General features: G+C 62.8%; 1 protein-coding gene across 1 annotated transcript in view; it reads left to right on the top strand.

Moving 5' to 3' along the window:
- The first annotated feature begins 326 nt into the window (after positions 1 to 326).
- Positions 327 to 22,820, top strand: part of LOC102884520 (collagen alpha-1(V) chain) — a 94,749-nt gene continuing 72,255 nt past the window's right edge. The window contains exons 1-10 of the mRNA XM_025051190.1: positions 327 to 741; positions 4,670 to 4,883; positions 5,793 to 5,955; positions 15,222 to 15,353; positions 16,504 to 16,641; positions 17,212 to 17,448; positions 18,300 to 18,467; positions 18,668 to 18,724; positions 22,003 to 22,044; positions 22,255 to 22,317. Of these exons, the coding sequence (XP_024906958.1) occupies positions 342 to 741; positions 4,670 to 4,883; positions 5,793 to 5,955; positions 15,222 to 15,353; positions 16,504 to 16,641; positions 17,212 to 17,448; positions 18,300 to 18,467; positions 18,668 to 18,724; positions 22,003 to 22,044; positions 22,255 to 22,317 (1,614 nt within the window). The 5' untranslated portion in view covers positions 327 to 341. The remainder of the gene's footprint in view (positions 742 to 4,669; positions 4,884 to 5,792; positions 5,956 to 15,221; positions 15,354 to 16,503; positions 16,642 to 17,211; positions 17,449 to 18,299; positions 18,468 to 18,667; positions 18,725 to 22,002; positions 22,045 to 22,254; positions 22,318 to 22,820) is intronic.

Below are 22,820 nucleotides of genomic sequence, written 5' to 3'. Positions count from 1 at the left end.
CCTCGCTCTTGGCCCTCGCTGTCTTCCGGGGCCCACAGAGTCGGTGCCGCCGTGGGAAAGTCCCGTTTGAACTGGACGGTGTAAGTGGCGTGCCCCACCGTCGTTCTCAGTCAGGCGGGAGGCACAGGTGCCCCGAAGTCGCCTGACAGATCTCTGCGCTGTCAGCCCCCCGTCCGCAAGCTGGGGCCCTCCGAAACGCGGCTTCCCTCAGCAGCGCGGCCTCGTCCGGCCCCTCGGCTTAGGTTTGGGGTCGTTTTTCTGCGATGCTGACGAGAGAAGTGTCTAGGAGCCGGGGTGGGGGTGCGCACAGTACTGCCCGCTGAGGACTTGGGAGGGAAAGGATGTCAGCACAAAATTGGGGTGCTGGGGGCATCCGGCAGAGCAGGTGGGGGTCCGCTCCTGCTTGTAGGAGCGGGCACGGGAACGGGCTGCGGAGCTGGACGTGCTGCTCCAACGCGGGCGCCCTGCTCCGGGAGCCGCAGCGTCTAAGCGGGCTGAGTGGGGTTCCGGTCCGTGTGCCCCCGGCGCCCCACGCAGGCCCGAGGCTAAGCCGCACTCCCCCTGTCCTTTCAGCTCAGCCGGCAGATCTCCTGAAGGTTCTAGATTTTCACAACTTGCCTGACGGAATAACGAAGACGACAGGTTTTTGCACATCGCGCCGATCTTCCAAAGGCCCAGATGTGGCTTACCGAGTCACGAAAGATGCCCAGCTCAGCGCGCCCACCAAGCAGCTGTACCCCGGTGAGTGACGCGTGCGCGTGCGGGGGCGTGGGCGTCTCCCCGCTCCCACTTCCCGCAGGGCGCGGTGCCGGAGCCTGCAGCCTGCGTGTGTTCTGGGAGGAACACATGGGAGGCTTTCCAGTGAGCCAGGTCCGGGCTCGCCAGTGGCAACGGCATGGTGGCCGTCAGCATCCGCCACCAACGTGGTGCGCGGGCCTCGCTGTTCCCGCGCTGCCCCAGGCAGGCGTACGTCCAGCTGCAGGCGGGCTGCCAGGACTCCAGATGCAGAGAGGGGAAGGACGGGTCCCGGGAACAAGGTTACAGCAAACCTCGGGGTCGTGGGGCAGGAAGCGCTTCCAAACAGAAGCTCGATTGGGGCCAGTGGCGTTGGGACGCAGGACTCCCGGCCAGAGAGAGTGGGCTTTGAACGAGAACAGTCTTTTAATTACACCTCAGGGCGGGAGCCGAGACGCAGACGCCGCATCCTGCTTGTCTCTGTCCTCCTGCCGGTGGGGCGACATGCGACAGACACCCCCTTTCCTGCCACCTGCCATTTAAATGTGCTCTGGGCTCTTCTGGACCTGAGTCAATAGGTGGGAGGCTGAGAACCTCTCCCCTGCCCTAAACGAGCTCCTCTTCTCGATTCAGATCAGAAAGGGCCCGGGGTCGAGGGTGGGTGAACTCACCTTAGCAGGCAACCCGTAGTTATTATTAGAAGGCTGCGCCCCATCTTTTTGGCGACCTGAATGTGACGAGTAATGGTTCTCTGTTCGTCCCACGTCCCATGGGTCCCTGAAGGACACACTTCTCGGGGCTGCATTTGCGCCCCCAAACCTTTCTCCCACGGTTCTGTGCTTACGGCCCTCTCAGCCTACCTGTAAATCCATCAGGACTTTTTGTCATTGTCTCTGAGAGGCCGGGTCACCCGTTTCAGGAATGTCACTTTGGTGAGATTGCCCTTCAGATCTCTTAAGAAGCCCATGTTTGGGCACCGAGCCACTCTGGGCTCCGACGTGCGGCCTGGAGCATTGCAGATAGAGGTCACCGTCAGGGCCCCTGGCCAGCTCCCCGCAGCATCTCGTTTTCATGCACCCACAGGAGCAGGTCTCAACCTTGGGGACAAACACTTTTTATCATCGTCACTGAATGCTCACTTGCATCTTTGCCCCGAATCACCCGCTTTCTGCCCCGTGTCCCCAGTTTAGAATTCCGGTCTTAGGGAGAGTCAGGGAAAGGCTGGAGGGGACCGGCTGCCCCTGACCACAGGCACTACCGTGCCTTGCGTGCCCGATGTCCGTTAAAGACCTCTGCTGTGGAAACAGGGTGTCCTGTCTTGGAGGGAGCCAGTAGTCGCTTTGCTGACAAATACTTTAATCTGATCCCTGTCACCCAATTCAGGGTCACGGGCACAGCAGACTCACTGGGGTTTGTGTCCTCGTATCCTCTCCGCGTTGCACTGTTTTGTGGCCAGACTCATCAGTCGCTCAGGTGGTGGAATGGGCCACCAACGACATTGGAGCCGCATGAATGTGCTGCTTCTGAGCTGACATGGGGACGTCTGGGTCCCTCTGCGGGTCCCAGAGTGCTGTCAGGCACCTGCACGACAGGGCACCCTGTAGATCAGTACGCTGACTTCCTGTACCAGGATCCGATGGGACGACACGGCCTCCTGGCCCCTCTCTCTCTCAGAACCTCTGAATGACATGCTGCCTGTCGTGGCTTTGCTCCAATGTCCCTCTGCCGGGGAGCGGCTGTGTCCGGCTGTGCCACAGACACCAGTATCTGCTGGGCAGGCACAGAGGATGGGACGCTGAGGTCAGGTGGCCACAGCAAGGCCGAGGGCCTAGCAGCCCTTTCTCCATTCTCATGTCGAGGATCGGGGTCTTTTCCCTATTTTGTCCCCCCTGGTGATTTCGGGGTGGCTGAGACTCCCTGTTCAGGCTCGAGGCAGGGGTTGGACATGATGATGTCCCCCAGCCCCCTCGCCCTTACCCTGGGTCTTCTCTCTATGGTGGCCTTGGGCTCCAGAATCAGCCCCGTGCCACAGAGCACCCTGTGCAGTAAGCGTCGGCTCTGGTAGGATCCAGTTGAATAGCGTGTGCACTTATTAAGCTGCTCCTGTGTACCCGAAGTGCCTCGCGCCCTGGGGCCTCGGCCGAGGTGAAAAGGAAGGGACATGAGGAGGTGCTGTCACTCCCGCTCTTCATCTGTAAGACGGGGCAGTGACAGCAGTGGCCTGGCATCGTCATGAGCGGGGGACGGGGGGTCAGGTGACCCTTCGAAACGAGAGCCAGGAAGTCACCAGCTCAGATGACAATCGCGCAGTCCTCCCTGGGCGTGCATGGTGAGCTCTGAGATGCCTCAGGTCAAATACACCCTGGGCCCCTCAGTGCCCATTCACCCCCCAGGGACCAGAAGGGGCCACCGAGGTCCTGCTGCTGGTCTGTGGCCGGGAGCTCCCCCTGGGGCCTGCACAGCAGATCCTGCTCTCTCCATGGATGGTACAGTTAAGGCTGTGACCTCCACGCCCCCTTCGCAAACAACATTTGAGGGACAGTGTGAAGCTGATGGCTGTGTAACAACAGATGGCCTCAGCAAACCCCTTCCCAAAGAAAGGCCTCCCATCTGGAAATGGAAGGCAGCGGAGTCAGATCCTCAAAGAAAGTGGCCTTTCCCCAGATGATGACCACGCCGACCATCACCACCTGCCACCTGGAGCTGTCCCCAGCCCTGGCGAATGGGGGCCTTGAACTGTCCGCCTGGGGCAGGGCCAGGCCATGGCACTGAGCGCAGCCAACAGACCCGCGGTCTACCTCGTTAACGCAGGTGCCGACGCCTGGCTGGGCGCCTAGACCCTTCCCTGTCAGCACCTGTCAGCACCTGTCAGGGGTTGTGGCCCATGGGGTGGACATTTCAGCCACCTCCGTCTCACCCTCAAGGCATCACACGACCCTGCGAGCTGGCCTTTGGGGGTCTGCTTGCTTTCACTGTTAGGAGCAGCAGTCATCCCTCTCGCCCTCACCCCAGTTCCCACAGAGGCTGCAGCAGGCGGTTTTCTCCTCCACCCCTCAGAAGTCTTAGGGTACCCTTGGCTGGGGGGCCTTGAAGGTCCCCTCGTCTGCAGCTCTGTATCCTGCTCCAACCTCCAGAAGCAGAGCGGCCTGGCTGCATAATGATTCCGCCAGCAGAGGGCACCCACGGACAGTTTCCTAACAGAGGCACAGGCCCAGCTCTGCCACCTCCTGGGCCTGGCCTTCCGCAGCCAGCTGGTCGACCTTGCTCCTGTTCTAAAGCAGGAGCGGCTGACACTGGATTCTCCCTCACCCGGGCCCCGAGCCAGACCAACAGCTCTGTGCAGCAGGACTGGGTGTGAGGGTGCAGCCGCAGGCCCCGCCCCGTCCCCGCTCAGCGTGTCCACGCCGCCACCTCTGGGCGCCTCTCCTCCCGGCCAGCCCAGCAGTGTGTCGATGTGGGCTGAGCGGTTCTGGCTGGCTTGACTGCATCGATTGGCCCCCAGGCTGTCAGCAGAATTGCAGATTGCTGACTTCACACCTGGGATCGATGGGGAGCGGGGGCCGTGGTTCTCTGTAGCTCAGAGGGGAGGGGAGGGCGGGCCCAGGGACCAGGCCTGGGCACCCACGACCAGCCGCTCGGGTCCGGCTTCCAGTGGGCTCGGAGGTTTCTGGCCTGTGCTGTGGGCCTGTGGGCACGACAAGGCTTCTCCTTCTTCCTTTCCCCCTCTCTTTCTTTTCTTCTTTTCTTTCTCTCTCTTTCCGATTTAGATTGAAGTCTTTTGATTCCTTTCCCTTTGAACTGTTTTGATGGCTTGCTGCGGGCCGCCCTGGGCTGCAGGGTGGCCAGGCCCCTGAGCCGGCCCGTTTGCAGAGAGCAGTGGGGGGCACGGTCGGGGCCTTCCCGACCGCCTTCTGACCTCCGTCCTCTGTTCCAGCGTCCGCATTTCCCGAGGACTTCTCCATTCTCAGCACTGTGAAAGCCAAGAAGGGCAGCCAGGCCTTCCTGGTCTCCATCTACAACGAGCAGGGCATCCAGCAGGTCGGCCTGGAGATGGGCCGCTCTCCGGTCTTCCTGTACGAGGACCACACGGGGAAGCCGGGGCCGGAAGACTACCCTCTGTTTAGGGGCATCAACCTGTCGGACGGCAAGTAAGTGGGCACCGCTGGGCAGCTCAGTCCCCCTCTGTCTGGAGGGTCCCGCTGGCCAGGCAGGGGATGTGACAGCAGGGTGTGCTTCACAGCAGCAGCTGCCGAGACGCCCACAGGTGGACGACACGGGGAGCACTGGGCCTGGAGTCCCGAGAGCCAAGCCCCAGGCCTCCGTGGCTCTTGGGAGTCCCCTTCTCCCCGGGCCTCTGTCGCCCTTTATAGAATGCACTGGGGTGCATCAGCGCTGCTCTTGGCGTCAGGGGCAGAAGGCCACGTGGTCAGTCCCCCGTGGCTCAGCAGGCCACGTGGTCAATCTGTCCTGACTCAGAAAGGGCCCGAGGAATCCCAGGGCACTGAGTCATTAGATGTGGGAACGAATATTAAAACGAGGCTGGGCTTTCCAGAATCGTGCTAAACCACGGTATCTTGGACGTGGCTAACGTGTCTGAGGCCACGTGCAGTGAAGACCTCCAGGGCGTGACCCTGCATTTCTCACTGAGCGTTCCACATGGGTCCCTCGGTTCACTGTCACCCATCACGCTTGGTGTACGGCCGCCTGCAGTTTGCCGTTGGGGGTTCAGACAGGCCGCGTGAGGCAGGACCACGTGTCTCCCTGCACTTGACCCTCTGGCGAGCCCACTCCAGGTTCAGAGTTTGCGCCCGGGGCTTCCCCGTGAGCTTGTGGGTCCAGACAGCTGAGCTCGTCTCAGAGGTAAGCAGTCTGAGGCTTCCGGAGGTGGAGTGCGTGTCACAGAGCACGTGCTGTGGCTGGGAGCTGCGCCCAGACGTGTCTGGTTGCAGAGAACTAAGACTTCTTCCTCGGGTCACCGGTACTTTGCAGCGGCCACTCATCTTGATGTTCTGTGACGCAAGCTCCCTTCGTTCACCGGGCTGTCCGTTTCTGTACAGGTGGCACAGAATTGCACTCAGCATTCACAAGAAGAATGTCACCCTGGTCCTGGACTGTAAAAAGAAGGCCACTAAATTCCTCGGCCGCAGCGACCACCCCATTATCGACGTCAATGGCATCATCGTGTTTGGCACCCGGATCCTGGATGAAGAAGTGTTTGAGGTAAGCAGGAAAGGCAGGCCATCCCACGTGCCACCTGGCGCCACCTGGGGCAGACGCTGGTGAGCACTCGCTGCTCAGAGGGGGCCTCTGTGCCTGTCCCAGTGGGTGTTTGTAGCCTGTGGCACTGGAGGGCTACGTGAGGGCAGCCGTGGCCGCCTTCGTCCAAGGGGCCAACATCCGTGTTGGGGATCAGCTGGGGAAGATGGGGGGCTTCGGGGAGCTGTGGCCCGAGGCTGGTGGAAGCATGCAGACTCCTGTATCAGACACCCGAGGGCCATCCTGGGATGAGGACCAGCTGCCCGCTGGGTGGATGCGGAGGGCAGAGCTCAGCCATTGAGTGGAGCCTCCTCAGGAGGGCGCGTGCCACCACGACCCAGGGGTGCTACTGTGTGCCCAGCCGGAGAGACGCCTCGGGAGCTGGGCAGAGCGGCCCGGGAGCCTGCGCTTCAACCCGCGGAGTTTGCGTTTCTCTCTGTCGTAGATCGGGGTTCAGTGTGAGGTAGCGTTGGTGAACCGCGCCCAGATGTAGGTGACCACCGCAGGTGCCCAGCGAGGGCATCAGAGTCACCGGAGCCTGTACAGTCCAGATCTCTAGGCCCGAGTCCCAAGGGGCTGTGGCAGTGGGCTTGCGGTGGGGCCCTGGAGCCTGCATTCCAGATGGCACTTCAGGGACCGGTGCTCCCCATGCGAGGGCCAGGTGCCGGCCAGGACCCTCCAGGGCCTTCCTGCCCTTACATAATAGGGCTTATGGAGAGAGATTCACCCCATGGCTCGAGTGTATTCAGAAACCGCTAGGCCTGGTGGTCTCTGAGGGCTCCCTAGCTCTCGGCTTCTCTCCCGGGGGTCCCCAGAGTCAGGACAAAATGGGCAGCATTTCCTCCCAGAGTCCCCGAGAGCCAGTGTGAGGCCCTGGACTTGCTCACACACTCGGCCATGTGTGTGCGGCCCGCCCTCTGCCCCACCAGCCCCTGCTTCGCCAGTGCTCATGCCCGGGGTGGGGTCCCCGGTCCGTGCCTGCACCTGATGAGTGGGGTCCGCTGCGCTGGGCAGGTGTCGACCAGGCCCCGGGCCCTGCCGGGGGCACCGCGGGGGAGAGAGCGCATGCTTACTACTCCACGTTATCTTAACGGTGGAGGCTCCTGACAGGGAGGGCGGGCTGACCAGCTGGCCCCGAGCCGTTGAGCACGCGGGAGGAGTGACATCCTGAAGCCACCTCTCTGTACGCCGTGCTGGGGACATGGGGCAGAGCCGTGAGACAAGTCCTTGGAGCCACTCCCGGGGCTGCGGGCCGCGCTCTTTCGGGCTGGGGGTGGCCTTGGGCACGTCGCTCTGATGTGTCTGAGCCTCGGCTGCTCCATCTGTAAGATGTGGCAGAAATGACATGAGGTTGACTGCGGTGCGCACCGTCACCCCATCCTACTCGTTCTCGACAAGTGTCAGCTGCTGTCCGGGAGGGACATCAGTCCAGCGTCGGAGCAGGTGGAGATGTGGGATGCAGCCCAGCTGGCCTGACGTGGGTGACTGAGGAGGGGTCAGAAAAGCCACCTCTGCGTGGGAGTGGGGGAGGGCTGGGGTGCTGGTGTGTGAGGGCCACATCTATGGTCCTGCCCCGCCTGGGGCTCTGGTACAGGGCAGGTGTCTGGGACAGCCGAGCCTTGGGACAGCGGGGTGGGCTGACACCTGGATCCCAACGCGTGCTGATAGATGCCGAGGCCGGCAGCGTGTGGCAGGTTTGGATCGATTTATCGTGCAGTTGCTTTTCTGTGTTGGGCCAAATCTTTGTAATTCCTAGTGCCTTTTTTGTGCTCACGGTGCGCCTTTTATTGGAAAGATTCAGAGAAAAGCTTTATCTATCTTTAAAAAATCAGGATTCTAAAGCAAATACTGTTTCTTCGGTTTTCTAAGTGAGCCAGAGAGGCCGTTTGCCCTGAGCGCAAGTACACGGGGAGCCCGTGCGGGGGGTAGGGCAGGCCGGCTCGGGCTCCCAGCCCTACCGTTTACCAGCTGTGGGGTCTTGGCTGAGCTGCCCAGCCTGTCTGAGACTCAGTGGCCCCATCTGTCAAATGGGAACAGTAACAGTGCCTCCCCCATGTTGTGCGGTTTGGGACATGCACACACGTGGCTCATGGCCAGCATTCCTTAACTGGTCCTTATTGTTGTTATGTATCGGAAACAATTTATAAACAGTTTATCCAAAACGAGATGAGTCTCCAGTTGAACAGCTCACTATCTTCTCTGCTTGTCTTTGCGACAAGCAGCGCAGGCCTCCCAGGGCGGCCGGAGGCAGGCGGGCTTCCGCTGGAGACGGCAGGCCAGGAATTCATCCAGAATTCTGGAGGGCCATTCCCTCTGGCATGGCATTCGATTTGAGGAGAGCGGCTGCCAGGAAGTGGGGTTCGTGGGCCGCGAGCCGTTCACATTCCGAAGCCGACGTGTTCCTGGCCCCGGCCTTTCCGGGCTGTTGGCTGTGTGCACGCTGGACGATATGACCTGTCTCAGTGAGCCCCTCAGTGGTCCGGGGCCATCTTTCTTCCTCTTTTTTTTAAAAATCTTTTCTTCGCTTTTGTCCTTCGTAGGGCAATGATAAAGTCGGGTGGCTTGGCCTCAAATTCCCAACCATGCTTCATCTTGCCTTGAGTGAGACAATTTTTATTTCTTTTGAATTAAAAGTGATGTGACTCCTTACCTTCCAGCAGAGGCCAAGTGATGACATTGCGCTTTAACCACGTGGAGGGACCGGCACACTGAAATTGATTCCTCTGGCAGCCAGTTCTTCTCCTCATCAAGGGCCAGTTTGTCCCGAGGCTGAGGGAGCTGGGAGGGCTCTGGGAAGCTGGTGGAGGGCTAAGTCACCCTGCATCGCGGTGGGTACCGGAGCATCCGCTGGCAGGGCAGCTCTGTGGGCTCTGCCGGGGCTGTCCTTGGCCCCCCAACCCCACCCCCCCCGACCAGCCCACTCGGTGATGGCGTCCACAGGCCGGGTGCTCCCCGGGTCCCCTAGTGCTTTTTCAGTTGGTGTTGCTGGTTAGACCTGGGCTGGGGATGGTGGGAAGCAGGCTCTGGCTGGGGCCGGCGGGAACCACGGCTTCATCTAGGATACGGCCAGTACGTCCCTGTCCACTGCTACAAATGTGTCTCTGGTGTAGGAGTGCCCAGCGCCCACGTTCTTGGCCCCAGCCTGGAGGCCAGCAGTACTTCAGGTCCCCTCACTGCACTGTTCTTCTGAGGCCATCAGTGTGAAGGGGCCCCTCCCCCAGGGCCGCGTGGGACAGCTGTGCTGGCCGTTCTGAGTGCAGGGCCCACGTCTCTGCCTGGCCCAGGCCAGCGTGGCCACGGATACAGTCCCATGACTTCCAGGGGAGACCTTGGCACACAGTGAGCAGCAGAGGGACTGGCGTCTGCATAGCCTGTCAGTCAGGGCCCATGTGCCCTGTTGATAGACGGGGACATGGAAGCTGCCAGGGCTGAGTCACAGGCCCGAGGTCCAGCATCGAGGGTGGGCGGCTCACACCCAGGCTTTCCCACAGCAGACAGCGTGTCCTGGGCGGGGCCTCGTGGGGGGCAGTGGGCGTGGCCAGGCCAGCGGCAGGTGGGGTACACCTGGAAGGGCCCGGTCCTTCCGGCTCTGTTCCAGGCACCCCGTCCACCCCGTGGCTGCTGTTTCCTCAGTGTCCGTTTGTGCTTCTCCTGGGGGCGCTGCCCCGCTACGTGAGGCTAGGTCTCAGCTCTGCCCACTTTGCGAGTGACCTTCCCTCATCCCTGGAAAGGACAGGGATTTTGCAGTCTCCATAAGTGTTCTGGGTGGGGTTATGTGACAAATGTCTGTAATTCGGTGGCTTAACAAGACAGAAATTTATTGTTTCCCAGTTCTGGAGGCTGAAATCCTAAATCCAGGTGCCAAGAGCAGACTGAGGCGTGTCCTGTGGGACGTAGGGGTCTGCGGGTGTCACTAGGGACCACGGACGTGACACAGTGTTGTAGCACCGTACCCAGAAGGGTGGCAGGATGACGAGAGTCTGTACTGTGCCCAGCGGAGGCCGAGCCACACCTGGAGTCTGAGCCTGGCACGGGGAAGGCAGCATGGAGGGGGGTTGGTGCCCAAGGGCGGAGAACCTCACCCAGGGCCCTGGTCGAAGGCCACCCCCTCCAGGATGCCTTCCTTGATCTCCCCAGGCAGAGTCAGTCACTTGGTCACCTGGGCTGCCTTCTTCAAATGCCGGTTGAGTAAGTGAAAGAATGAGCGGTCAGAGCCTCTGGCCTTCATGTGGAGGAGGGTGGTGAGCCTTCGTCAGGGATCAGGAGCTGTCGATGACGGTGATGGTGCTGATGGTGGTGGTGATGGTGCTGATGATGGTGGTGATGGTGATGATGTTGATGGGGATGGTGATGGGGATGGTGGTGGTGATGATGTCGATGGTGGTGGTGATGGTGGCGGTGGTGGTGGCAGTTGCTGTTTTGTGGGCTTTGCTGTCCCAGGCCCACTGTGTCGTGCCCGAACCGTCATACCTAGTCCTCAGGACACGTCCGTGAGGTAGGTCTTATTACCCTCTTTACACGTGCACAGATCCAGGCCGGACAGAGTAAGTGACGTTCTTAAAGCCCCACAGCTGGTGACAGAGGGATCCAGTGCCCAGGCCACTGCCGGTCATCAGCACCTCGCCCCTCTGTGTGGTAGTGCCAGGGTCTGCGCCCCTTTCTCTGTGGAGCTTGTCACAAAGCGCGTGTCCCTATGCCCGTGGTCAGCCCGGCCCACACAGGCTCGCTGCTCTGCCAGTCAGAGGGGGAGAACGGTGGGTGGCTTCACTCACATGCTGCCCAGGCGACCAGTGTCTATGGCGGGGCTGTTTAGCTCAGCGTCCAGGGCCCCACAGTCGACAGAGGATGTGAGTCCCGTGCCGTTCACGGAACTTCATGGGCCCTGGAGGAGACGGGCCTGTCCGCCCGGCCCCAACCCTGGCTCTGCCTCTCCGCCCTTTGGCTGGGATGAAGCGTCCGCTCTCCGAGTTCACTAAACTAGTCCCCTAGTCACTGCATCAGCGTCCAGTCCGATGAGGCTAGACTTGACCACCCCTTCCCTGCCCCGGTGCCCTCGGTCCCCTGTGGCACCGCACAGCCTGCGCCGCACGGGTGTGAGCAGACCGGCCTTAGACACACTCGAGCGGCTGCTGGCCGGAGGAGCAGGTGAGAATTGGATGGGACGGCGGGGGTGTGGAGTGGGGGCAGTCACAGCGGGGGACCGGGGAGGCGGGACCTGGGGACAGCAGGAAGTGGTTTCCGGCCACGTGGAGGTAGTTCTTTGACACTTGCCTGGACAGTGTTGGACCCTCTGTCCCGAGCATGCTGGAGATAGCGAGCCCCTGGCCGGGCCTTTGCTTTTCCTTTGTGTGACTCACGGGCGAAAGGATCACAGTGGATTTTAAATGTGGTCCATTTGGGCCACGAGAGCTCGAGCAGGGGAGTCGAGTTGGCTTCTGTGTGCGGAGTCTCCCGGGGAGTCAGGCCCTGTTGTGGAGGGGGCGCCTGGTGTCCCCGGGCACTGAGCTGGCCACGTCCAACAGAGGAGGCTGTGCTGGGGCGACAGTGGTGGTTTGAGCCTCCACACGTCCTGGCCCTGTGCACGTGGGTGCTGACTCCGTTTCTCATGGGGAATGCAGGCTTTCTCGGGCTCCTGTTCACAGAGGCGGGCGGGCTTCATGCTCCCACAGCCTCGACCCCGAGTGGCTGCCCCGAGTATCTGCAGGGCAGAAGCTGTACCCTGGCATCTCTCTGGGAGCCTATCTGGGTGTCACCGGGCTGGGATGCAAGCCCAGGTGTGCTGGCCTCTGGAGCCCTGGCCCTTCCTGCCGCCACCCTCCCTCTGTCCCCCAAGAGCTGAGCTGGGGGCCCCGCCCCGTCTCTCAGTCCCAGTCAGTGGGCTGCCTTCCGCACGGGGGTACAGGCTGCGGCCAGAGCCCGCTGGCGGCAGGAAGGGCCCTCCCTCCTTTGGCTTTGCGCCACCGGCAGCACGCTGGCCGGCCACCCCTCCCGCAGCCTCGGACAGGAAGCGCGTGTCTCCTGAAGTTATCTGCGTGTCCTCCTGTACAAGTGTGAAGTGCGCCAGCTAAAATAAGGCTGCAGAATCACAGGAGAAGCCAAGCACATGGCTCCCCGGGGGCCTGTCGGGTTGGAGTGGCAGGTTCTGGGGGCCGTGGGGCGGGGCTGGCTGCCCGCAGAGAGGAGGGACGCAGCACTCGGTGGCACTGGAGGCGTCAGGAGAGACAGCAGGAGCTGTGCCTCCCTCGCTCGGGCCTGGGCTGTTTCCCGTCTGCACAGCCCCCGAGGGGGCGAAGCTCTCCAACGAAAACTGCAATCCCCTTGACAGAGCAGCAGTGCCGGCTGGATAGAATCTCGTTATCAGAAGAGGCGGAACGGATTCTCTCAGCAAAATGCTCCTGCCTCAGCCCGGGCCAAGGACAACATGCGTCTTGCTGCGTCCCAGTGGCCGATGGCCTCTCACGCTGCCCAGCCTGTCCTCTGCAGGAAGATGGACCGCTGATAGCGGCTCCCAGGCGTTGAGGTGGCCGAGGAGAGTGGCCGTAATAATGCTCAGCACAGTCGTAGAAGCTTCTAGCAGCTCAGCAGAGCTCTACTGGCCTGGCCGGGGCAGAAACGAGGCATGAAGAGGGAGGAAACAGTCGTCATGGGAACGAGGGACGGCGTGAGCACAGCAGGCACCGGCTCCTCTGGGCAGGCGGTTGGGGCTGTCACAGGGCAAGCTACAGGGCCTCCCCGTCTGGAGTTGCCATTTAGAGCCAAACCGAGAGATTGAAGGGCTTGGCCTGGGGATCAAGGTGCGGAACCAAGTGTAGCCTGTGTTCACAAGGCCGGTGGAGCCGGTGCGTGTCCCCACCGAGGGCTGCCTGGGTGAAGTGGCAGTGTCGTTTGTGGGAGCTGGGAGCCCAAGGTCGTCGCATGCGCAGGACACAGTGCTTGAACTCACAGGGAGCCAGGCAGCTCTGGTGCAGGAACCGCAGGGGCTGCCAGGGTGACCTGGAGCCTACTCTGTGCTCCTTAGGAGAGGGACCCTCTGTGAGCCTTAGTCCGTGCGTCTGTGGCACGGGCGAGAGGGGAAACGAGCCCCCAGCCCCATCCTGGAGCGGCCGCGGGGACGGCTGGGGGCTTGTCCGGGCGCCCGAAGGCAGGGACGAGAAGTCAGTCGTGTCCAGAGGCACCATGGGTGGGCGATGTGGAACACAGGGGTGGCATGGGGCAGTGCGCGGGGTCTGTGCCAGCAGCCCTCGGGTCAGCAGGCTGCTGCTGTGGGCGGGGACCCGGTCCAGGCTCCCTGGTGTCACCCCAGAGCCCCCGAGGCCAGCGGCCAGAGGCCATCATGTCCCTTCACCTTCTCCTGCAGGTCAAGGACAGGGGCTCCCCGTTAGTTCCCATTCGGTTGTGGGTCCACTGGGAGAGGGGACTCCCCGGCGGTGGCTGCGAGACCCCTGGCTGGAGAAGGGTCCTGAGATCGCGTTTATCTCAGCAAGAAGCAGCACAGGGGGAGACGAGCTCCCTGCGGAAGCCGCACGGGTGTTCAGTGTCCCCGGCCCGAAGCCGACGCGCAGGGCCAGGCAGCTGGCCCGTTAGGGTTCTGGCCTTGCTGTGCCTCTCTGCGCAGGAGCTGTTTCTCTGCCCGGCCCACACGGCGTGGAGGCCGGCGTCCCCCGTGGCTGAATAGGGACACAAGCTCCCAGAGGCTGCGTTCTGTCTGGGGTCGCCGGGCTGGTGGTCGGTGGGAGTGGACAGTCTCGCCTGTGCCCTCTTGCTTCAGAGAGAAGTTCGTTGGCTCTGATTTGCTGTTGCAGCAGGAACAGGAGGAATCCTTGGGGACAGGAGGGGCACCTTCCAGGGGCTGCCTTTGGCTCAAAGCGTAAGGCGGGACCTCGGGCGAAGGCAGGGAGGGCCCTTGCCAGTCCTGGCTGCACCTCTGGGGAGTCTGACCATCTGTGCCTCAGGTTCCCCTTCTCCACCGTGGAGGGAGGGTGGCTAGAACCCCGCCTTCAGAGAAAGGCACCCACAGAACAAACGAGCACATTTCGGGGCATGAACCACCCACTGGAGGATTTGGTGGGAAAGTGATTTTAGCGGGGTGCAGGTGTGTGCAGTGGGGCGCTGCCCAGGGGGAAAGGGGGCTCGTAGGGCCCTGCGGCCGGCCATCCACGGGCCCCGCGCTCAGTCTGCTGCAGTGTGGGGTTGGACCACAGACGGCGGGCTGAGCCAGGGTCAGCACAAGCGTGGCCTTGGAGTCCAGAGCCTGCAGTGGGTCCAGGGGAAGCACGTCCCGCCCGTGCCTGTCCATGGGTGTTCGTGCCAGAGACTCCGCCTTGCTGGGCGCCTGGTGCTGGGCTGGCGCCCTGGGACCCTGGGACACAGGTACGCGGCACATCCAGGCCCTTCACCAGACACTGACATGGAGCGCTGGCTCTCGATCGAGGGGGGCACTGGGTGCCAGCGGTCACAGTTGCCCCCCAAAGGTACCCCCCCAGCTTCCTCTTCCTTCCAATAACTGCATTTGGAGAATGTACAGTCAGATGTCAAGCTGCTAGTTGACAGGAGAAAATATTTTATTTGAATTGGATGAAATTTGAACTACAAGTCATGTTGCTAAATAAATATGTGGTTTTGATTCACTGTTCCTGTAACGTGGTTCTCTTCGGCTGGAGAGTTTGAAACATCAGCCAGGAGCCTCTGATATCCAGAGGGAGGAGTGAGGTGGGCGAGGGAGGGAGGGAATAAGAGAATGAGAGAGGGAGGGAGAATAGGAGGGAGGAGGAGGGAGCTTGGCAGCCCTGCTGCTCCAGGGAGATGGACAGAGACAACGTGGAGAGTGAAGCTCTGAGTTAGGTGCTGGGGTGGGTGGATGATGGGTGGATCATAGATGGATGATGGACGGATGGTGGATGGATGGATGGATGGATGGATGGATGGATGGATGGATGGATGGATGGATGGTGGATGGATGGATGGATGGATGGAGGATGGATGGAGGATGGATGGATGGAGGATGGTGGGTGGATGGTGGGTGGATGGATGGATGGATGGATGGATGGAGGACGGATGATGGTGGGTGGATGGACAGATGCGTGTGGGTGAGCACGCCAGCTTGCCTTGAGTGGCTCTTGGTGGCAGTGGGTGTCTGAGGACAGGCTTCTCCTCTTGGGTGTCGAGCTGCTCCCGTGTCCCCAGGTGAGTCCCTGTGTGCCACTCATTCAGGGGCTTTTATCCTTTTCCAGGGTGACATCCAGCAGCTACTCTTCGTCTCAGACCACCGGGCAGCTTACGATTACTGCGAGCACTACAGCCCTGACTGTGACACCGCCGTCCCCGACACCCCCCAGTCGCAGGACCCCAACCCAGATGAATACGTGAGTCAGCTCTGGCCGGTTCCTGGTGGGAGTCGTGGGGGCCGGCAGGCGGGGTGGGGGTGCAGGAACATGGAAGCCGTGGGACCCGTGTGGATTGATCCTGAAAGGATGTTCGCTGAGGACCATTTCCTTTAAGTTTCAGACGAGTTTTTGACAACGAGGGCGAGGTGCCTCTCCTACCTGATGGCTTACGACCTAGGTTGGGTGTCTGTGAGCGGAGATGCCACAGGTGTCCTCGGGGACTGTCTGGAGCTGGCCAGGCAGGAGGGCACTGAGGGCTGTTCCCTGCGGAGGGGGACCCTCTGACCCCCCGAGTGGCAGTGACTGCGAAGAGCAGCCTTGTCCCGAGCCTCAGGAGCGTGTCCCTCGCCTCGTCCCCCTTGCTGTGACCTGCCGTGGTCTGCGGGTCCACCTTTCTCATCCCCCTCCCTCACACCCCTGCCGCGCCTGGCTTGGCTTTTTGTTAATCCTCCCGCTGCCGGTGAGAATCCTCCCCGGCCCCTGCTCAGGGTGCCCCCACTTCTCTTAACTCGTATTCAGCCTTGCTCTTCATCTCTCCTCCGGCCCCCTTCTTTCACGACCACTCGAAGAGGAGGAAGAGTGGCCCTCACGAGGCCGTGGGTCTCCTGGCCCAGGCGCATCTTACACGCCCGAGAACGGCCTGGCCTGGCCGGTGACCCCAGCACAGCTCCTGTGGACCAGGCCCCCTGGCCGGCCCTCCTCGCTCCGCATGCAGAAATGGTCCTGAGGACCGGGGCTCCCCCTGTTTCTGCGAAGCGCCCCCTCTGTGCTCTGGGGCTCCCGTGCAGGGCAAGGCGCCCTGAGTGGCAGCAGCGTTGCCAGCAGAGCCTGGAGGTTCCGGTCCTCTGGTCCTCGGGTTCTAACGAGGACGGACCTCTTAAGACTTAAGTTTCTTTGAAAGGGACCTGGATGGGGTTCCCCATTTCCTCCCTTGGCCTTCTCACGGTGCCAGCTCAGCTTCCCGAGGAACGTGGAGGGGGAAAGGAGCCCTGTCAGGCCGCACGGGCGTGTCCTGCAGCCGGGCCTGGCTCTCCGGTGTCCGCGTGTCCCGGCTGAGCCCGGAGCGTGGGGAGGAAAGCAGGCTGGTCGCCCGACGGCCCCCTTTCCTCACGCGCCCCATCTATTGCAGTACCCGGACGGAGAAGGGGAAGGCGAGACCTACTACTACGAGTACCCCTACTACGAGGACACCGACCACCCGAGCAAGGAGCCCGCGCCTACCAAGGAGCCTGTGGAGGCTGCTAGGGAGACCACAGAGGTTGCCGAGGTCTGGGCGGGCAGGCTGCCGGTCCCTGGAGGCCGCGGGGTGCGGGGTAGGGGGACGGTGGCCACTGGGTGGCCACGGGGTGCGGGGTGCGGGGACGGGAAGCTGCCGGTCCCTGGAGGCCATGGGGTGCGGGGTGCGGAGACGTGTGGGGGCCACTGGGCGATGCGAGGCTGGAGGCGGCGGGGAGAAGCTCAGTCGGGAAATGAGGGACTGAGTGACGGGTGCTTGTACATGCTTCGTGCTTAGGGACGAGCTGGGCAGGGGGTTCTCTGGGGTGATGTGTGACATCAAGGGCACAGTCCCCTCCCACGGGCTGTCCCAGAGACTGGAGCATGTTGCCCTAAGGTCGGGAGTGTTCTCGTGCTTTGAGATGCGATCCACCCTTTCAAGTGCCTCATGGGGGGTTTCGGTCCATCCTGAGCACCCCTGGGCCGAGGTGGCCCACGCCCGAAGCGCATGGGGCTCCTGGCTGGCTGAGGGGCCCACGCTTCGCCACGGAGGAGCCCCGAGACCTGGGCCCGGCCGTGCCGGCCCTCTCCCCAGCCCTGCCTCTCTCTGCCCGGCTCTTAGGAGGTGACCCTGCCCCCCACGGTAGCCCCTCCAGTGCCCGACAGCAGCGCGGGGGCCGGGAAGGAGGACCCCGGCATAGGGGACTACGACTATGTGCCCAGTGAGGACTACTACACGCCGCCCCCGTATGAGGACCTCGGCTACGTGGAGGGCCTCGAGGACCCTGACCAGCTCCCCGACCACGGCCCCGGGGCCGGAGTTCCCACCAGCACAACCGACACCTCCAACGCCTCCAACGTAAAGCTCTCCTCTGAGTGGGCTTGTCTAGGGGAGGGGCAGGACCTCTGCAGTGGGCTCTGCTCCCACGGAGGCTGAGTGGGGTCGGGTCCACTGGGTCGATCCCTGGTCAGCTTCTCATGTGCAACGTGGGCCCTGCCCACAGGCCTCCCGGGGCTCAGGCTGGGGGGCGGGGGAGGGATGGGTGACCGCAGCGGGCTGGCAGACGGTGTCCCTGTCTGTGTGGCCTGGGGAGGGGTCAGGCTAGACAGGTACACAAGTTAGGGATCTGGACAAGCAAAGAGACGTGAGGCGGGAGGTCCTGATGTGAGTTTTCTTGAAGTCTCTGCCAGTGACTTTGGAAAGTGACGTCCCCTCTCTCCATCTCTGTTCTCATTTACAACGAGGCACCGATGTGCCCGCCCCCTGGGTCGTTGCCAAGTTTTCAGACTCAGGAGGAATCCAGCACGGTGCACGGCCCAGTAAAAGCTTAAAAACGGCCACCACGTGCTGCTGAATCCTTGACACCACAGAGCGGACACGCGGGGTTCTGAGGGGCCTGAATCCTCTGCCGGTGGGTGTGGACCCAGGGGCCTGTGACCCGGGCCCGGAGGCCTGCCGCACGCAGCTGCCATCCCGGAGCAGCCCTGGTTAGCCACGGGGTGTCCGGGGGTTGGGTGACAGCTTTCCCACAGTGAGAGGAAGAAGATGTGTGAAGAGGCCATCAAGGGCCCCGGGAGGTCTGCTGACAACTTAGACTCCAGGCTCCCAGAGGCCACTGTCCCCGGAGGCCTGAAGCTGGGAAGGGAGGGGCATCTCTGTCCAATGACTTGGCGTCCTCTGGGTGACCCCTGCTGCCCTCTCCCTCTCAGCCAGCTCCAGCCCCAGGGGAAGGAACAGCCGACCTGGACGGGGAGTTCACGGAAGAAACCATCAAGAACCTGGACGAGAACTACTACGACCCTTACTATGACCCCACGGTCTCGCCGTCCGAGATCGGGCCGGGCATGCCGGCGAACCAGGACACCGTCTTTGAAGGGGTGAGGGGCTGGGCGGGGGCAGGGCCTGGGGGTGGGCTCGTGGCACCGGGGGGCAGCCTTGCTCGCCTCACTCCCCTGGGCCTGGGGCGGCTGCTGGGAGCAGCCCTGCCTTGGAAGCGTCATTACCGCTGGGCTGTCACCTGGCCTTCTCTTCCCTCCCCGACCTCATTCTCTCTCCACCTGTGTTTTGTGAACTTCAGATCGAAGGACCACGAGGCGAGAAGGGGCAGAAGGGCGAGCCCGCCATCGTGGAACCAGTAAGGGCGCTTTCTCTCTCCTCTCTGAGACGGGCAGAGGTGGGGAGGCCGCGGCTCGGGGGCGTGGCCAGACCCCTGGGGCCCTGCACCCCAGGCCCTGGGCCACTGTGAGGAGCTCTGTGACCGCACGGACTCCAGGTGCTGCTTAGAGCGGAGACTCGGGCGGGGCGACGTCCCGGAGCTTGGCTGAGGCGGTGGCTCTGTGGGTTCCACGTTGGTCCAAACTCTGCCCTTCAGACGCGGGCCTGTGTGTTCACACTGTGTCAGCTGATCAGAGGAGACCCAGGCGTTCTGGGGGAGGCAGGGCCCCTCTGGGGGGCGGGAGGCTGCAGATCTGCGGTGGGCAGTGGAGGCCGGGTAGCCAGAGCTCCGCCTTATGGGCGGGGTGCAGCTGTGGGGGGCGTTTGCTGGCGCGTGTGGGCCGCCCCCTCCCTGGGACGTGCTGCCACAGTGCTGTCCTGGCTCCAGCTGGGTAGGACCCAGCGGTGCTGGTGACGGGCGCACGGCCATCACACTAAAGGGCCGCCGATGGTGTCTGCTCGTGTGAGACCACAAGGGCGGGTGGAGCCCTAGCTGCCCCTCAGGCAACCCACTTAATGCTGGGGTGTCCTCTGATGTCGGGGCCATGCCTTGCTGGCAGCCCCGAGGTGCACCCTGTGGCCAGAGAGCTGCCTGTTCAGGGCCCTAACCCCACCGCCCACGGCGAGATGCCACGTGACCAGGTGCCGGGGTCCCCCCACTCGTCACCCCATGTGAGGGAGGAGTGCGGCCGGCCTGGGGTGCAGCATTTCTACCAGGCCCCAGTTCCTGATGGCTGAGCCTAGGATGCAGCGTGGGGTTCCCAGTGCTCTTCTGACCATGGACTCCTAAAGTACAGAGCCGTGGTGGTCTCCATCCTCCTGGGGACCTGAGAAGCTTCTTTCGCACCCTTGACTGGCAGCATGTGGCCAGCTCCCCAGGGAGACCCGAAGCCCAGTGGCCAGGGCTAAGGGTGTGTCCCATCTCGGGGAGCGAGCTCTCAGTGAGCAGCTGACGCTGCTCGGCCCGGCCCGCGGAAGCATCTGGGGCTGCAAAGGCGCTTGGCGGCTCTACACCCTTCCTCCGGCCTGTTCCAGGGATGGGACCCCGTGCTCCCACTGGGCTGTGGCCACTGGACGCGCTTCCTTTCCTCAGACTGGGCCATCTCCCTCCCAGTGCCCTCTGTGAGTCCAAGCAAGACGGGGCTTATCTGGATGAGGGTGCAGGGGAAGGGTGCAGAGGTGCCTGGGGCAGCGGGGAGCCAAGGCCAGGTGGCCCCTTGCTCAGCCACACGAGAAGTCCGGACACCAAGTCCAGATGACCCACGGGGAAGGAACGTGTAGTTCAGCCTGGAAGCCGTCCCAGAAGAATGGAGTGTCACCTCTCCGTGGGTGGCTTGAGCGGTGCTTGTCCACTGGGGTGTAGAGACTGACAGTGACATTTGTGCAGATGGCTTTGGTCCCCAGGTGGACATGCTGTTGACTTGGAGTGCCTTTTGTGGTGTCAATACTTCAGTGAAGGAGCACCTTGCCCGGGAAAAGTGGGAGCCCAGGGCAGGGGGCTGCCTAGGCTGCGGGGTCCGGGTTTGGTCCCCTGGCTCTGGGGGTGCGGGCAGCTAGGCTGGCACCTCTGCCTGTATAAGCTTCCTGTTTGCTCACGTCCCCAGAGTGGGCAGACTCTGGAGGGAGAGTCATGCGTCCCAGCCCTGGGAGCTCCGGTGACGGGCCCCAGGCTCTGCTAGTGGGGGCGGCCGGAGCAGCGGGCTCAGAACACGGGCAGGCCACACCGGACGAACGCCCCTCTGCAGAAAGCCCGTTTCAGCTTTGCGGGAGAAAACCGCCGCCTGGACACGGTCGGGGGAGGGCGACCTCTCTCTCGGGCCCTGGCGTCACTCCTGCCCAGCCCCCAGCCTGCTCGAGTGTCCACAGGCCCGTGTCCCTTGTCCCTAGAGGAATCATGTGAACAGTTGGAGTTTCTCAGTCTGGAGCGTCGCCAGATGTCCTCAGAGTCTTAACCCCCATAGACAGATGGCCGCGGCCTGGGAGACGCTGACGTGGTCTCCCCGCCGACTGCGGGCCGAGGTGGCGGTGGCCGTCCCCTCGCCCACTTGCTCCAGAGACCTCCTTCTGGGGCGACGTGGCTCACGGTCGGTGCAGCTTGGAGCCAGCGCTTCTCTGCACCCGTCCCGGGGACACGCGGCTATTTCCCGCTCAGATCGGGCACCTCCCGCAGCGTGTCAGCAACGTCCCAGGCGCCTTAGCGGGGCGGGGCTGCACTCTGCCGAGAGCAAGCGGGGCACTCGGCCTCGGGGCTCCCGGCCACTTGGGACCTCAGGGACCCGGGAGTCGCAGACTCAGCGTTCCCGGGCGAATGTCCGTCGGAGGCTTTCTCCTCTGGTTTAAAAAGCATGTTTTTGGCATGTGCTGTTTAGCACGTGGGTGACCTCCATTAAGAGACTTGAGTTTCGCAAAGGCTGCCTGTTTTCTTAGTTACTCTCCCGGCTGAATTTTGAGACAGGCGTCTGCTCCCTGGTGAAGTGCGCCCAAGGCTAGCATGCTGCAGCCAGGCCACCCTCTGTTGTCACAGAGCCCTCCTTGGCGGTGGCCACGGGGGCGGGCTCTTCTGGGCGATGGCTTCTCCGGGAGGGTCCAGGCATCTCTGCAGGGTTGCCCCGCGGTCCCCGGCTTCCCTCCCAGGCTGGCCTGGATCGATCTGGGCGGGCCCTCCCGTGATATCCCGCCCAGCATCGCCCAGCGCCCAGCGCAGCAGTTGGTGTGTCTGGGCAGGCAGCCGTTGTCCCCGGGCCCCGCCGTGGCCAGAGGTCGGGCCCCTCACCCTGGCTCAGTTTCTGAGCCTTCGCAGCCGTTTTTGTCAGCGGAGGAGGCAGGAAGCTGGGCTTACAAAGCTGTCGGGACGAGCTCGCTGTGTGCATCTCGTGTACAAACGCCTCTCTGGTGCACGTCTGTGTCACCGTGGTGTGCATCCTCGCAGTGACCGGGGGCCGTGGTGGGAGGGACGGTGGGGGGTTGGAGGGGCTCTGCAGCCCCCTGATGAAGCCTCCCACCCCAGCCCATCCAGAGACTGCTGCTCAAGACGCCTGCCAGGACAGTGGGTGCCACCCCGGGCCCCAGTCTGTGTCCTCTGGTCACTCAAGCTGGGGGCTCTCTTCACCAGTAGGGTCTGTGGGGGACCAGGGTCACACTGGGGCCTTGGGAGGGGTGGGGACCTAGGGTCTCAGCCGCTGTCTCCGTCTCTTCCAGGGCATGCTCTTGGAGGGACCACCAGGCCCTGAAGGCCCCGCAGTGAGTGTCACTTTATCTTCCCATGACGTGTGGGTGGTACTCGGGGACGGGGGATTGGTGACACCCCTTAAAGCTCCTGAATGGAAAAGAGGGGCGCTCGCCACTTTTTGCAGACCCCGGGGCCCAGCACCCTCGTCGAGCCACGCGAGAATTGGGTGTTCCCTGGGGCCGCATGTTTGAACTCTGTCCTGACTTTATTTTTAATTCTAGGGTCTCCCAGGACCTCCAGGAACGATGGGTCCCACGGGCCAAGTGGGTGACCCCGGAGAAAGGGTAAGTAAGGGCTGACTCAGCCACGCTCCGTGGGACCCTAGTCCCACGGAGGCTGCCAGCGGTCAGCTCACTGCGGCGGCCAGGCAGTGCTGCGTCAGTTGACGGTGACAGGGACCACAGCAGCTGCCCCGGCCAGAGCACTCTGGTGCTGTCCCTGCGTCACACAGAATCGGCAGTGACTCCGCCTCGATCTGCGGATTTCGTCGCCCCCCGCCCTTCTGTGTTGGAAATAACACAACGGACATGCAGGGAGCTGTCCCCAGACAAAGGGATTCACCCGGGGTGCCCTGGTCAGAGGGATGCACCCGGGGTCGCTGCGGGAGGGACGAGGGCTGAGCCCCGAGGCTGCAGTTTCGTTCTGACACCTCGCGGCCCCGTGGGTCCTCGCCTGGCCTGGCTCTTGTCCTTCTCTTTCTGTCGCGTGCCGAGCCGGTGACTCCAGGTGAGCACAGTCAGCTGGACCAGGAGCAGGTGTCCTAACGAGCATCTACCCCTGGGCCTGG

This window comes from Pteropus alecto, unplaced genomic scaffold, assembly GCF_000325575.1.
Source record: "Pteropus alecto unplaced genomic scaffold, ASM32557v1 scaffold67, whole genome shotgun sequence".
NCBI lineage: Eukaryota > Metazoa > Chordata > Mammalia > Chiroptera > Pteropodidae > Pteropus > Pteropus alecto.
This window is presented reverse-complemented; position numbering and strand designations above follow the sequence as displayed.